Genomic DNA, 14,168 nt, shown 5'->3' on the forward strand with positions numbered 1-14,168 from the left:
CAGCCCGTTTTTATCAGAAAACGGGCTGCAGCATCATCTCAAAGGAAAACGATAAAATGTAGACGACAGTGTTCCGCCGTTATTTAACTCTGGTTAATATGGTGTTTTTACCGCGTTCGCACGAAAAGTACTTACATTCAAGCACATTGCTTAGGAAGGATGAGAACGGTATGTGAAATTGTTGTTTGTGTGCTGCTTGCGTCCTCAAATATCTTCCGCATTGTTTAAAACCAACCACGGCCTACAATAGTTGGTAGGCTGCTAAGTAAGCTAGTGCACATACTTGTTATATTCGCACAGGTCTTGTTGTCGCCTATTTGGCCGACAAGGAGCGCTAATGCGATCATAACCTATACAACATGCCCAAAAACCGATGAAGGATATCCGGCTTATATTTCACCTGAAACAGCGATAAAACTGTTTGGTCAGTAAGCAGGGGGGGCATCGATTAAACAGTGCGTTTCCCCCACAAAAAATAACAATAATTATGTCATGTTTGTCTCTCAGATGCTCCCATCATCTGTAGGACCGTGAAAACCCCTCCCCTGCTGCTGTGGGCGTAGATGGCACCATGCTGGATAACACCGGTGATCAAGTGGAGCAGCAGTCTGGGCGCTGCTCAGACTGTGGGTGCAGTTTTAATCTTTCACATCCTGACTCTGAGCCTGATTCCGATGACACTCCAGCCGATCCTAAACAGCAGAATAAAACAGACAGTTCTTCCAAATGCCCATCCTGCCAGGCAGGCAGCAGCCCCCAGAATGGACGCCGGCCACACCGGCGCATCCGCCTGGACCCTCACAGCTGCAGCCTGTGCTCCAAAACCTTCATCTCTTCCGCTCACCTGACCCTTCACCTTGCTTCTCACAATAAGGAAAGGAAGTTCAAATGTAACACCTGTGGCAAGTTCTTCCATCAGTCCTCCCACCTAATGGCACACAAGATAATCCACAGCGGAGACAGGCCGTTTAAATGCCCAGATTGTGGTAAGACCTTTGGGCGCGCTTCACACCTGAAGACCCACCGTCGACTCCACACAGGCGAAAAACCTTTTAAATGCACTTACTGTGACAAGTCCTTCACCCAGAAGGCTGGGCTACTGGCACACGTTCGTCTGCACACCGGGGAGAGACCATACAAGTGCGAGCAGTGTGGCGAGGGCTTTCGCTCTTTGTCACTGCTGCTCTCTCACAAGGCTCAAGAGGCTTCCGGACAGGCCAAGTCACTGTCGCCACCACCGCTCAGCCAGCCTCAGAAAACACAAACCAACGGCGAAGATCTGAAATGCGGTGTCTGCTGTCGCACTTTTGTCAGGTCATCTTATATCCGGCTGCACATTCGCCTCAACAAAGGACAGAGACCATATCACTGCAAAGTGTGCAACAAGACTTTTGTCAAACTGGAAACATTTGTGAACCACTGTGACAAACACCTGAGACAGAAAAAGGATAAAAATAAGGGGGTGGAAGACAAAGTCGTCAAACCTCCCCTGTTTGTTCCGCTCTCCAGGCCTTCTTCTCCTGAGTCCTTACCTGCTCAGCAGCTATCCCAGGAGGTCAACACACGCTCCAGAGCAAAAGCAAAGATTAAAACAGAGCCATAGCCAGAAGGAGAGCGTCAGCTGAGACAGAGATGGTGGCAGTAGTATAATGTTGGTGTTTTAAAAGGTTAAATGTTTACAGATGATGGTAAGAAAGGGACAAACACCAGATTGGTAGTTGAAACAGTTCCAATTTTTATTTAATTTATATCAATGTGAGTTCACTAATTGTTATTTTAAGATGGTGATTTCCATTGTGAGCAGTTATCTTTAAGCACTATAATATTTTTATTGAGGTATCTTTTAGGCTAATGTTTGTAACATTTCAGAGGCGTACATTGTTCTGATCTTACAATGTTAAAATGAAAAAAAAAGGTCATATCTTAAACCATTGTAATTTATGGTTTTCATTAATCTGTTCTTCTAAATGCATAAAAGCCTAGTGGCATGTATGTACAAACAATAAAAAATGTAAGTTAAATGCTTATTGTAAAACAATATGCCATTTGATGAAAAGTAACCTAGTGTGACTCAACTTTGTCTTTTTTTTGCACCTCAGTAAACAAAAAAAACAACAACTGATGTTCCAGCTGTGCGACACAGTGCTGCTTTATGTAAAGTACTTTTGCCCTTCAATAAAAATGAGCAGTAAACGTGCTCTTAGGGTGGTGTGATTGCAGCAATCGGGCTCATCACTATGATAGCAGGAATTCCTCTGGCACATTCATTGCAACATGTGAGCAACACACCAGTCCGCTTCAGCAGCAGTCTCACAGCCGAACAGTTTAATTTTATTAGACTGTTTTTCTATTTTAGATCTTCACCGGTGATGAGCGAATATGTGTCACCTCCACATGGGGAAACTCTTTGTTCCAGCCTAAGGACAGAGGGGAGGGGGAAACAGCAAGTGAACAACTTTATGGGCAGGGTTAAGTTAGGAGGTTGTGCAACAACAATGCAAAAGACAAACAAAAGACCCTTCCAAAGAACACTCATATAAAAAGTAATAAAGAAACCTTCCAATTCCTTATAATCAATACATATCTCAGATAAAGTGCATATAGTAAATGAAGATGTTTGCCTGGGAGTTGTCTGGATTGTCTGTGCTCCCTTTAATGGTCCAGTGCAGGGTAACGGTCATGTGGCGCCTCCAGACAGGATTTCTCTGGAGGACAATGGTTCCACTGATCGAGTCTCCTGCGCATACACTTACTGGCCTGTCTAGCATGAACAATGTCTGCTTCCAGTGTGTTGGCCTGTAGGGAAAAGGGACTAGTTAGTATAAAATCATATTTAACTAATTATGCATCAGATTGTTTTTGTGCTTTTCATGTTTTCACCCAGAGTTGGGGCCGGTGTTTAGCTCCACAGTTGCGCCTCCTGCCTCCAGGCTCTCGAAGCAAACAGTGAACCAGGCGGTGAATCCATGGAAAGCTCCAGACTTCTCCACACAAAAATGAAACTGACCCTTCATTTCCTGAGAAACGAAACAGTCAAGCATTAGTAATAAAATCCAAGTTGGCTCATTTATAACTTTCCCATAAAAAATAAATAAAAAATGACCTCGAGATCTCCCACTTGTAAAGTGTACATGTCGAGGGAGATGACATCACAAGGAGCAGCGAGGCAGTCACATGGTTCAATGATGTGGCTGAACTTGGGCTTGGTGAAGAACTCCTGCTGTGCCAAAGGCCTCCAGAAACAAAAGTATTTAGCACAAGGGTAAAATGAATTATCAGTGTACTCGTAAATTATTCTAACCTTATATATTTCTAGCCAATATGTGATGAACTCTGATATATAAAAATGTTAAATGCAGGAGCATCTTAACCTCCAAGTGCATTGTATTTAGTCAGCTAAACAAAATATTATTGTAAATACTGATGAACAAAAAACAAGTCCCCAGATGAAAAAGTTTCACGTTAGATTTCAATTGCAACATTAAAGATAAGTCAGTTATCCCTATTTCTGTATTGTAAAGCGCTATATAAGTAAACCTTATTTACTTGTTACAGAAATTTGTGGTAAAAAACCTGGCTATGTTACATTGTAATTGTAATTTACATACATAAAACTGATGATGCCAAATTTTGTGTTATTATTTCAAAATTACAACTTACAAGATAATAACCTGAAAATCTGACATATCACTTTTCAGTAATGGACACAAGCTTTCATAGTTTGGTCCTAATACTGCCAGGTTTTTTTATTTTACACTAGTGGAAATGTAGTAATGGGAACACACATTAAAAGAGTGATCACTTACATTTTGGGGCTATTTATCACCAACCTATCAATATTCAATCAATAAAAGTAATTTCACTTTGTACTGGTGACAAACTACAGCAATTCCTACGTTTAATTGATCGGGCAGTGGGACAGAACAAGAGCTGAAACTGACTCTTCATTTCCTGAGAAGTTTAAAGTTCTAGAGCTCTAACGTGCTGCTGACATGGTAGAAACAGCAACACAGACAGCTCACTGAGCAGTAATACAGAAATATATTTATTGTACTGCTCTGTGTGCTTGTGATGATCAAATCACCAGAGTAGAGTTTTTGAAGAAATAATCTCATTATTTGCAGCTCCAGTGCTGCATTTTGCTCTCATCGTTTTATAATCTTTACATATTGAGGTTAGATGCTCTTATATTGTTGATATTGTCCCTGATTGCACCATGCTGTCCACAGCTGATTTTGTGTGGAAAAAGAATGATGTGTAAAAGACTTTTTGTGTGAACGTGCACAGAGCCTGAAGCAGAAAGACTGGCTGTTGATAGCACAGCATCATGAAGCCTCTTATCTCAGACTGGGGTTTTAGTTTCTATCAAGCCAGCTAAATCAAGAAAGCCTGGATGTGTTGAACTTGCTTTGCAATATAAGTGTTTAAGGCAACGCATGAACTGGCACAAGGCTGTCTCTCAGATATGAATCAGAGAGGATGATTCATTCAAAGCTGGCCATCTAGTGGTAAAACAGATTTTAACACAAGCACATAAAGTAAGAAATCAGCCATTACTGGACTTAATCAATCAATCAATCAATCAATCAATCAATCAATCAATCAATCAAACAAACAAACAAACAGACAGACAGACAGACAGACAGACAGACAGACAGACACACGCATATCTGTAAGTGACAGGACATTCCTCACTGTCAACTGTGAACTAATGGCTCTTACTGAAGAGGAGTGAAGTCGAGGCCATATGGCCGCTCCCAGAAGGCCATTTTCTCGGCATAATAGCTGTCGGCCTGACATGGCACAAAGGTGAGGGCCGCAGAGGAGGGCCATATCGTGCCACCATCTCTAAGCCAGCGGTCCCTGGCCAGCAGAACTGACTCCACCATGAACTCAAACTAGAGCATGGGGAAAAGGCAAAACAAACAACAATGAAAGAGGCAATGTGGTATAGTAAAACCTGAACATGGGTAAGAGCAGAAAAGGATGTCCCACAACAATGTATTTTTTTTAAAGTAGCAGGACAGGAAGTGTTATAATTACCAGAAGGCAGTTACCCATCCACTCAGAAACCAGGACGTCCACCTGTTCAGGCAGCTCGATCTCTTCAGCCCGCCCCTGAAGCACCGTGACCACCTCATCATAGCCGTTCTGCTTCACCAGCTGCCTGGTATACTCTGCCATTGAACTCGCCTCCACAGCATACACCTACAACACCACAGATAATCTCCTTCCGTGCACTCTATACATCATGCTGTTTCCTCAATGCAGCAACACTCTTTGTCCAGCAGATGGAAGTAGAAGTACACCAATGTTCAATACCTAACTGGTGATTTTGCTCCTCTAAGTAACCACATTTATGTGAAAGATTTTACTTTTGGACCCTTAGATTCTAATTCGTTTTTGTTATTTGGCAGGAAACCTAAACTTAACTCACAATATATGCAGATTTTTCCTCATTATTTAAAAATGAATGCAATCTCATTTCATTTCAATCTGATTTCATTTCTCCTTATAACACAAAATCCAAGATTCAACATTACCATTGAGGGGCGTGCCAACTGAGCGCAGAACAGACTGATGATGCCAGTCCCACAGCCGAGGTCCATTACCCTCTTGCTGCTGAGAGAAGCACTGTTGCTGAGAATAACCTGCCGGTATGCCTCAGTGCGGCTCTTGTCTGACAGCATCTCCAGGTGAAGCCTCTGTGTCGTGAAACATGACTAAATGAAACACAGTGCCTAAAAAAATGTATGTACAGCAAACTGACAGGTAGCCACTGGCAGTTTATTTAATGCTCAAAAGTTAGACATTTTTTTTAACTATAATAAAATACTGATCAAAGCAGTGATCAGTCACATAACTGTGCCCCTGTTAAACCTAACTCTTTATAATGAAAAGTGGCTTCATAAAATAAAACGTTAATTTCTAAATGGCAATATGAAATAAAATCAGACATATAAAATTTGCTTGAATTAAACAAGAGTTTTTGATAATTAATCGACTGATAAATAAACGACTCCAAATGGGATCCAAATAAATTCCCAAAACACAGCAGGGTCTAGTTACATGCTTTCCCCCCCTTGTTTATCAGGGGTAATGCATTCAAGAAAAGGCTTACATGTGTATATTTGGAAATCAGGGTCTAAAAGCAATCTTTTATCTATTCTGAGCATGGTTTCCCAGCATCTCAGGAGTAAATATATCACTGGAAACTCTGAATCATGCACCACTGAGGACCATCATCTTAAACCAGCACAGCTACATTGCAGGGTAGTGTCGACAAAAGACGATGCTTAGACGCATGGCTGCTTAACGCGCTGGGAAACAGTTTATACTCGCATATTATGATCAAATCATCATTATCTTCAAGTTCATGATAATAATCTGGACATATGCAAAGCAATACACTTCTTTAAAATGTCCAACCAGCGTTCCATAATTGCCAAAGTATTCTTCATCTTGCCACGGGTCTTCTATTGAGGGGTCCTCCTCCTCCTCCCCTGCAGCATCCTGGCTCATGTAGCTGGCAGGGACATAACCTATGACCCCCTGCAGCTCTGCCCACCACCACTCTGAGGAGGGCTTCGCGTGCACGAGCAATCTGTCCCCTCTGCTGAAACTAAGCTGTGAGACCAAAAAAAAGTCACACGGTTATTGCTGATACCCCCACCTCCCATTTTAAGGCTAGGATCTCGGAGGTCTGCGGGTCTCTCTGACCTGATCGGTGCTACTTCCAGTGAAATCTGACCGGGCAACGTACTCCTCACAGGACGCCTCATCCTCATCCTCCGTCTGCATATTTGCTTTTGACACTTTCGCTGGTTGTTTTTCTCTAACAAACAAGCCAAACCATTTCACGTGCAGAGCAACTAAAAAAAACTACAAAAAAACCCCACTGTGTGTTTAGAGTGAATCGAGCGGCGAAACTCCTACTTTCAGCTACAGCGCGCACTGCAAACACTTCCTGTTTCGACGTAAGGTTGCGTTATCAAGCCTTCACGTGCTGTCGGAAGTTTCGAAACTGTAAGTTCATCTCAAACGAAATAACACGACATTTAACCCTGCATTTACTGCATTGTGCACCAAATATTATTAAGCTTCATTATGAGATACGTTGGTCTTCATATTCGGTTTGTTTCACAGTTGCATTTTCGTCCTTCTTCTGGTGTCATATTCACTTCTATTTCCAAATGGCCTCTATGTTAATATCACGTTAAGTAACTGGCCGACTTGAAGCTTGTGTAAAGCGACCCTTCACTGAAAGTTTCCTGAAAGACCAAAGAACAGAATTTCACAATTTCCTGGACAAAATGTTTGACTTAAAAGAAAATGACTTGAGGGTATGAAAAATTTATTTTTGATCTGCACGCTTTTCCCGTTGCCTCAAATTTAAACATTAGGTTCTTGATTAAAAATAACCCTGGACCATTCATGCAAATACATTAAAAAAAATTTTTCCAAGAAGATAAAACAGATTTAATATACTGCTGGACATCTCAAAGAATTTTAGATATCCTTCCATCCACTTTCTCAAAAACTTAGATCATAAAAGCTATAAAAAGGAAAGCATCCCGGACAAGTCGCCAGTTTATCCATACCTCTATATCAGACTTTAAATTTTTTTTGCCTTATTTTTCCTTTTTTGAATGAGTTTTTTTTAAAGCACTAGTTTTTTTCTAGTGCACTTTCTGCAGAGATTCAAGCAAAATCATTGTTGTCTTGTGTGTCTGCAATGAAATATTAAGATATATTATACAGTTAAAAATAAAATAATGTAAAAACCAAAATATAACAAAAATATTTATTAACAAATTATACAAATTAATAACACACGCACACACACAGAAAAAAAAATACATAAGTTTGAAGCTCAAACAGTTCACAACTTAAATTCCTAAAACACATCCACTGATTCCAGCGAGGAAGAAGGTACATTTTAAACATGGGCCACTTCAAACTAACCAGTTCATGTCAAGAATCCACAAAAGAAAAGCCATGGCATGAAGTTTGAGGTCTAGTTGAGTTTGTATGGGATAAACATGTTTCTCCCTTAACTCTGTAAATCGATAGACTTTGTAGTATTCAGTCCTCCTGAGTGTTTTAGTTTGATGTTCAACATGATGATCAAACATGTAGAACTGTTTTCAGAAGCATATCACATTCTTGGTAAAAAAAAAACAAAAGTCTCAGCTGTCTTTTGTCTTTGCCTTGAGAAAGGGCTTATGGAGGACGTCAAAGAGTCGTCTTGCCTGTAAACACAAAATGTCAACATGTTAAGTCATCAAACACTTCATCTACGCCGTGTATATTTATACTCAGCACATGTGTTTTCCTCACTTTTTGTGGTCCAAGTCCTGGGCAGACAACCAAATCTTCCTTAGAGGCACTGACGATTCCTTCTACAGACTGAAGAATACAACATGTCTGTTTATTGATTGGATCATATCCACTGACAACATGACTGAACTACAATTACACACTCGCAGTTGTTCATGAACCAATCAAGTTGCACATCTCCCTTTAGGCTTTGCAGACTCTTGTGGTATATATAGTGAGTCTTTAAAGAAATTTAATAAACATGATTAATTAATACTTGAAGTGAAAATTGTGAAAAAATGAGGCACTCACAGAGAACGCAGACAGCAAAGTAATGGCATCAGTTTTGTTGATAGACTTCACAGTTGTCAGGCAATCTGTAACCTTGAAGTAAGCAGAGATCCAATCAGCATTTTCAGTATTCATGGTCTTAAAGCTACTGCAACATTTTGGCAAATACTGTACATTCCCATGTTATCATATCTTCCATGACATTTCTATAACATCTATTTCTTTTATTAAATGGGCACAAGTAGGCGAAAAGACAAAAAAAAGCACCAAGAGCTCACATAGAAAACAGTGACTCTACACACACCTTTGACAGGTAGTCTTTTTCGACTTGCTCCTTCAGCATGTCAGCTGGCTTCTTTTCATACGACTTATACGTTTCCAGGTAGCGACCTGCCTCTTCTGGACTGGCAGTTCAAAATGAAAACGACAGAAAACAACAAAACACATTTAAAAAGACAAGAAGCGTTTGACTTTGTCTTTGAACTATAGTTTTTAGATGTTGGAGCCAGAATCACACTGATTATTTATTTTATATATGTGTCTTGTAGCAAGCTGCTTACCTCCAAGCCAAGATGAGAGTGCAGTCAGCCATGATGCACATGCGAGCCAGCTCTTTTAACGCATGATGAGGATCTTTCTGTAGTTGAACAGATGTTAGGGTTAAAACAAAATACAACAACAATTCATTCTTAAAGACTTCATGAAGTCACATTATTCCTTTAGATTTGCTACAAATTGAGATGTTGTAACATTTTTTCATTTTGACCCAAATCTGAGTCTTCTTACACAGTATCTATTATTTGGCAGCTCTGAGATCTTTATTTTCCTACGCACAGTGCCAAAAATAGTCTCCAGCTGCACCTCTTCACACTTCATTTACACCACTGTTAGCGAAACTAATTCAGCTGAGGCAAGATATACTTCACAAATGAGTAGATCTGCATTGATCACTTACATTAAGCTGCTAAAGGAGAGCTGTAATGTCCTGAAAAGATTGTTGTCTTGTTAATATATAAAACTTTTGGATGTTTACATTTTTGTCAGCAATTCATAAGGCCAGCTGACGTTACCAACCTGACAGCTGTTATCGTTAGATAATCCACAGTTTCATAGAGGTAATTTGTTTCCCCGTTTCTGTTGTTCACTTGCTTAAAAGCCTCAAATTTTGTTTCTAGTATTACCCAGATGTCCCAAAGCGGCCCTGGAGACACGAACACTTGCAGAACTATCACAAATTTACTTTTGAGTTCTGTGGCAGATGTTTACACAGTATTTAACAAAGGTGAGTATAATCCTTTGAAACAGTGTTTAAATGATAAATGATGTAAATTATATCACCTTATGGCACTTGCATTCTCCTGAGCTGACATTTAGAGTAGTGATTCTTATGAAAAGTAACACTCTTTGCTGGACTTTCTCAATTTTGGACCTGTGGGTTTTGTCTGATCTGTATGTCTGCCTCATGGTTCCACATAGAAAAGAACTGTCAGAGGAACTGAATAATCTCAACACGAAGCTCCACAAAGATGGAAAAAACATAAAGAAAGATTGATTTCCACCTAAAAATCAGTGGAAGCACAGCTGCTGCAGCAGTAATCAGGAGGTACAAAATGAGCCATATTGCCACTCATCAGAGCTGCAGTGGCTGTCCTCCTAAAATGATGCCACCAACAGTGCACTGCTTGCACAATCCAGCTCTGAGAAACAGTTGGGTAAGTGCTTAAGACTTGGCACAGGGGTTATAAATGGAAATCAGAGTTTTTGTGACAGCTGTGAAGGACAATGCATAACATTAAGCTCACTGGATGGCGTCCAAGTAAAAGAACTTGCTTGTTCTTCAGTACAAAACTGTAATATTAAACTTAGAGGAGAAAAAAAGGACATGGAAAAAAAAACCCCAAAACAAACCGATGAATATTGGGAGCACGTTCTTTGGGCAGTTGAGAACAATATAAATATGTTCAGTTCAAATGGGATCAAACATGTTTGATGAGGTGTGGATACATTGGTGCAAAAGGTGCTGGGGAGATTACCTTTATAGTTTGCACTATGAATGTACCAAAATACTGTCTGACACCATGACTCCTAATCTCCAGAAGCCGGCAGAAGAGGGATATTCCAGCATAATAATGATCCAAGGCACACTGCCCACATCACAATAGAGTTTCAAAAGTAGAGGGAAAAAACACTATGACCTGCCCTTTTCAGGTCAGACCAAGTATGCTGCCTGACTTGAATCCAACTGAACCAGTTTAAAGAGAAAGGATAGAGCAATACAAACCATCCACCTAATAAGAAAAAGAAAAAGTATACTCCATGAGGAGGAGGACTGAGTCTGTCGTGAAAAATAAAGATGGACACAAAGTATTAAAGTATAAAAAGATCTAAAATGCAGTAGCTGCACTGATTCTGCTTTTATTATAGTCGATCTAAACAGGATCTAAAATGAGTTACTTTAAGAGCAAATTCTGTTCAGCATAGATGTAATCCAGTTACAAGAAAACGACACAATTTTAAAACCAAGTGGTACTGCACAGGTGTGTACCCACGTCTGCTGTCTGTGTGCAAATCTTCTGAATGTAATACCACACAGCTGTGCAAAATGCAGTCATTATATTTCACAGATGGGTAGTGCACAACAAAAGAAAATGAAGCATGAGCGCAAATTAATTTGCATCACCACTGTTTTGATCCTGTCACAAGACGGCTTCTAGTTGCTTGGAGGAAGTGTAAAAGATTTAGATGAAAACAAAGAGAATAAGAAGATGGTATCAGTCTTGAAATCCTGTAGCAGGAAACTTTGTACAGCCTCCTCCTTTCCTGATATGTACAAACTGAAGCTATTCAGATATAGATTTCACAAGAGTAATGTTCAACAGCTTCTGAGGTACTGAATGATTAAAAAAGATGCAGGAGCTGCATTTGAAATAGAAAAAAAGTGCCTTAATGCATTATTTATGTGACTACAGTTTCAAATCACTTTGACGCATTTCTCACATCAGGAACACCATTCTCACCGCTCTTCTCAAATTAATAACACGCTTCCCCACCAACCTTAGCATTTCCCATTGCGTCTGTACAAACTGCTGTTGTTTCTGCACATACACTCCTTTACATTCCTTTTTAAGAATCTGAACACTTAACATTAGGCTCACGTTTTTGCAGTCAGTAAGGTTTTGATAAAAGTAGAACAATAAACACATTAAGACAATTGAGAAAAAACTCTAAACTGGACTGTATATTATAAGCATGTGCTATTTTTACTTTATCAGAGGAAATGACACCTTAGAATAGCTGCTGCAGCCATTCAAAGATCTTAATTTGATTAGATTTGACAATGACTGACACAGAGCATCCCCTAATGGTTTGATAAATAGTAATAATCTCCAAGTTACCACAAAGAAGTCAGGCCACTGAATGTTGAGAATACTTTAAATAATCAGTAATGCTAAAGAGCATCTTTACTTACCACGTCTACTTGAACCAGTAGCACTCGTAGTGTGAATGTGTGTCCAAGCTGTTTCAGACGGTCATGGATATAGTTTGGGTTGAGATTGTGATACCTCAGACTTTATGTCGAGTCAAAAAACAAACAAACAGAAAGAACATAAACCAACATCAAAGCAAAGCAAAATACACAATAGAAATAAAGCAAAGGAAAAAAGCATATTTTTTCAACAAATATAAGCATAGAAACCTTTTTTTTTTTTATAACAACATGATATTACAGTAACAGAAAAAAGTAAAACAAAAATGTTCCAGTGTGTGTGCAGTGACAACAACTTTTTCTTGCTCACATAAACAGAGTTTGTGAAGCACAAGAACCCACCTGAGGAAGAGAGCACAGGTTGTCTGTCCCAAGACATAATCTGGCACAACATCTCCAAACTCCCATGGGACACTCCTAACAAACTTCAGAATGGGGTTTCCTCTCTGTAGTGTTAGAAATAAGTTTTGGGGTTTTTGGGTGTCTTTTCAACATCGACTGCAATATATGCTCATAATAGATTTGACACACTCCTCATTAAAAGCATTAACCCCATGTTGTAAAGGATGAACTAAGAGAGATAGAAAGAGTTGGGTGTAGAAGGTAAATTGCTACACACTTACAGAACACAGTATCAGACAAGAAAGGTTACTTGACCTTGAGTGTATAATAACAGGGTGCTATAGCCAACAAGAAATAGAGACTTCATTGTGTCAATTAAAGCTGACTTCAACATGAAAATAAAACATCGCTGGTAACAACTGTAAGGTAGGGAGCGGTTTTCTCACAAGATCCCTGACTAGAGGTTAATGACCGTTGCCATGCGGAAGAACCCTGAGGAGAACAAATCAGGGGGCGACAAGTCTAAACCATCGCATCTTCCCATCAACAGCCAATCACAATTATTTCCTGTTTTCATGTGTCTAATATATACTTTGAATTATGAATTGTACTTCACTTCTCCGTGTGCAGACTGCTTGACACTGAGGAGTCCACAGCTGTGCAAGCCAAAATCTGGGACACTAATAGGAATGCATGAAAGGACGCTAGGGTTTTCTGTAAACCATAACCTGTTGGATCAAAGCTATATAGTTTTAATACATACCTGTCGAGGACTGACAATAATGGTGCTCCCAGATCCCACTGGTTTAGGACCGGAGCTGATGCCCGGTTCTGACCTTTGGCCGCTTCCCTCTATTTGACCCGTTGTAGCCTCTTGTGCCTCTTCACTCAGTTTGACATGGGGCCCTTTAGCCAAGTCCTGCACTGTTTTACATTTTTCTGTGCTGGAGGACACTGTAGATGGTTCACTTTGCCTCACACAGGTAACTTCAGCATTATCGCTCCTGGGCAACTTGGAGGCAGCATCTCTACGTGAAGCAGCAGCCGCATTGCTTTTACTCTGGACGATGTATTCTGCGTAGGAGACCGGCTGGGTCACTGACTGAGCAGGCTTTGTGGTAGCTGAAGCTGAAGTGCTTTGTCCAACTTTGGAAGCGAGTTGAAACTGTGGCTTTGGCTGAAACGCAATCACAATGATCAATCAACAATCACAATCAACTCTCTGAGAACCGATAATTTAACTATGAATTAAATCATATCAAACCACCATTCACGAGTCTGGAAATCCACCTGACGAAAACCCTTTATAGATACGTTTTTATAGCTCATTTTTAAACGAATCTTACGTTAAAAATTTAAATTGTATGCTTGAAGACTCGTTTGCTAGCAAGCCTGCTACGTAACCGTGAACTTATTTTTTTTTAGCAAAATACAGACCGGTGTTCTTTCTTTAGTGAAAGCAGAATCGTCCAGGTTGATGTTAAATCTCTTCTTCATGTCTGTTGACAGCTGGAGAATTCTCAAGTAAAAACATTAAGTTGAACTTGCAAGAACTCGCTTTCTGACACACAATGCAAGGTTGCAACGGCACTTCCGGGCCAATCCTTTCAGAATAAAAGCACAAACACACAGCCTTTTCAGTTCCTTCTGTCACAGGATAAAAACAAGCGTTATTACGCGATAATTATGCACTAAACTAGACTGTTGGCATGACATGCAAGTAAGTTAA

General features: G+C 40.0%; 3 protein-coding genes across 4 annotated transcripts; 1 reads left to right on the forward strand and 2 right to left on the reverse strand.

The window, feature by feature from the left end:
• The first annotated feature begins 8 nt into the window (after positions 1–8).
• Positions 9–2,060, forward strand: LOC101467907 (uncharacterized). 2 transcript variants are annotated; one of them, XM_004555480.2, is made up of 3 exons: positions 12–168; positions 301–424; positions 508–2,060. In XM_004555480.2, exon 3 carries the CDS (start codon positions 572–574, stop codon positions 1,601–1,603), a length of 1,032 nt encoding a protein of 343 aa, XP_004555537.1. In that variant the 5' UTR covers positions 12–168; positions 301–424; positions 508–571; the 3' UTR covers positions 1,604–2,060. The 2 variants fall into 2 exon arrangements, with proteins under 2 accessions (XP_004555536.1, XP_004555537.1); XM_004555479.2 differs by lacking the exon at positions 301–424 and having other exon boundaries at positions 9–168.
• On the reverse strand, positions 1,890–6,967 carry prmt2 (protein arginine methyltransferase 2). The gene is made up of 9 exons (XM_004555482.4): positions 6,721–6,967; positions 6,430–6,627; positions 5,544–5,705; positions 5,044–5,208; positions 4,723–4,898; positions 3,104–3,233; positions 2,881–3,017; positions 2,622–2,796; positions 1,890–2,417 (listed from the first exon to the last, which is right to left on the reverse strand). Exons 1-9 carry the CDS (start codon positions 6,799–6,801, stop codon positions 2,385–2,387), a joined length of 1,257 nt encoding a protein of 418 aa, XP_004555539.1. The 5' UTR covers positions 6,802–6,967; the 3' UTR covers positions 1,890–2,384.
• An 823-nt stretch (positions 6,968–7,790) lies between these two features.
• Positions 7,791–14,043, reverse strand: ercc1 (excision repair cross-complementation group 1). The gene is made up of 9 exons (XM_004555483.5): positions 13,877–14,043; positions 13,203–13,616; positions 12,440–12,543; positions 12,080–12,179; positions 9,171–9,247; positions 8,915–9,014; positions 8,632–8,703; positions 8,341–8,409; positions 7,791–8,252 (listed from the first exon to the last, which is right to left on the reverse strand). Exons 1-9 carry the CDS (start codon positions 13,934–13,936, stop codon positions 8,190–8,192), a joined length of 1,059 nt encoding a protein of 352 aa, XP_004555540.1. The 5' UTR covers positions 13,937–14,043; the 3' UTR covers positions 7,791–8,189.
• Between the last annotated feature and the right edge of the window lie 125 nt (positions 14,044–14,168).

The sequence above is a fragment of the Maylandia zebra genome, linkage group LG16, assembly GCF_041146795.1.
Source record: "Maylandia zebra isolate NMK-2024a linkage group LG16, Mzebra_GT3a, whole genome shotgun sequence".
Classification (NCBI taxonomy): domain Eukaryota; kingdom Metazoa; phylum Chordata; class Actinopteri; order Cichliformes; family Cichlidae; genus Maylandia; species Maylandia zebra.

Coding starts and splice junctions, on each gene's coding strand:
- prmt2 (XM_004555482.4), bottom strand. CDS start 6,801: ATGCAGACGGAGGATGAGGATGAGGCGTCCTGTGAGGAGTACGTTGCC. Junction 5,209..5,543: donor AGTTGGCACGCCCCTCAATG/GTAATGTTGAAT, acceptor GTGGTGTTGTAG/GTGTATGCTGTGGAGGCGAG. Junction 4,899..5,043: donor GGATGGGTAACTGCCTTCTG/GTAATTATAACA, acceptor CCCATGCTCTAG/TTTGAGTTCATGGTGGAGTC.
- ercc1 (XM_004555483.5), bottom strand. CDS start 13,936: ATGAAGAAGAGATTTAACATCAACCTGGACGATTCTGCTTTCACTAAA. Junction 9,015..9,170: donor ACTCTCATCTTGGCTTGGAG/GTAAGCAGCTTG, acceptor TTGAACTGCCAG/TCCAGAAGAGGCAGGTCGCT. Junction 8,253..8,340: donor CAGGACTTGGACCACAAAAA/GTGAGGAAAACA, acceptor TTGTGTTTACAG/GCAAGACGACTCTTTGACGT.
- LOC101467907 (XM_004555479.2), top strand. CDS start 572: ATGCTGGATAACACCGGTGATCAAGTGGAGCAGCAGTCTGGGCGCTGC.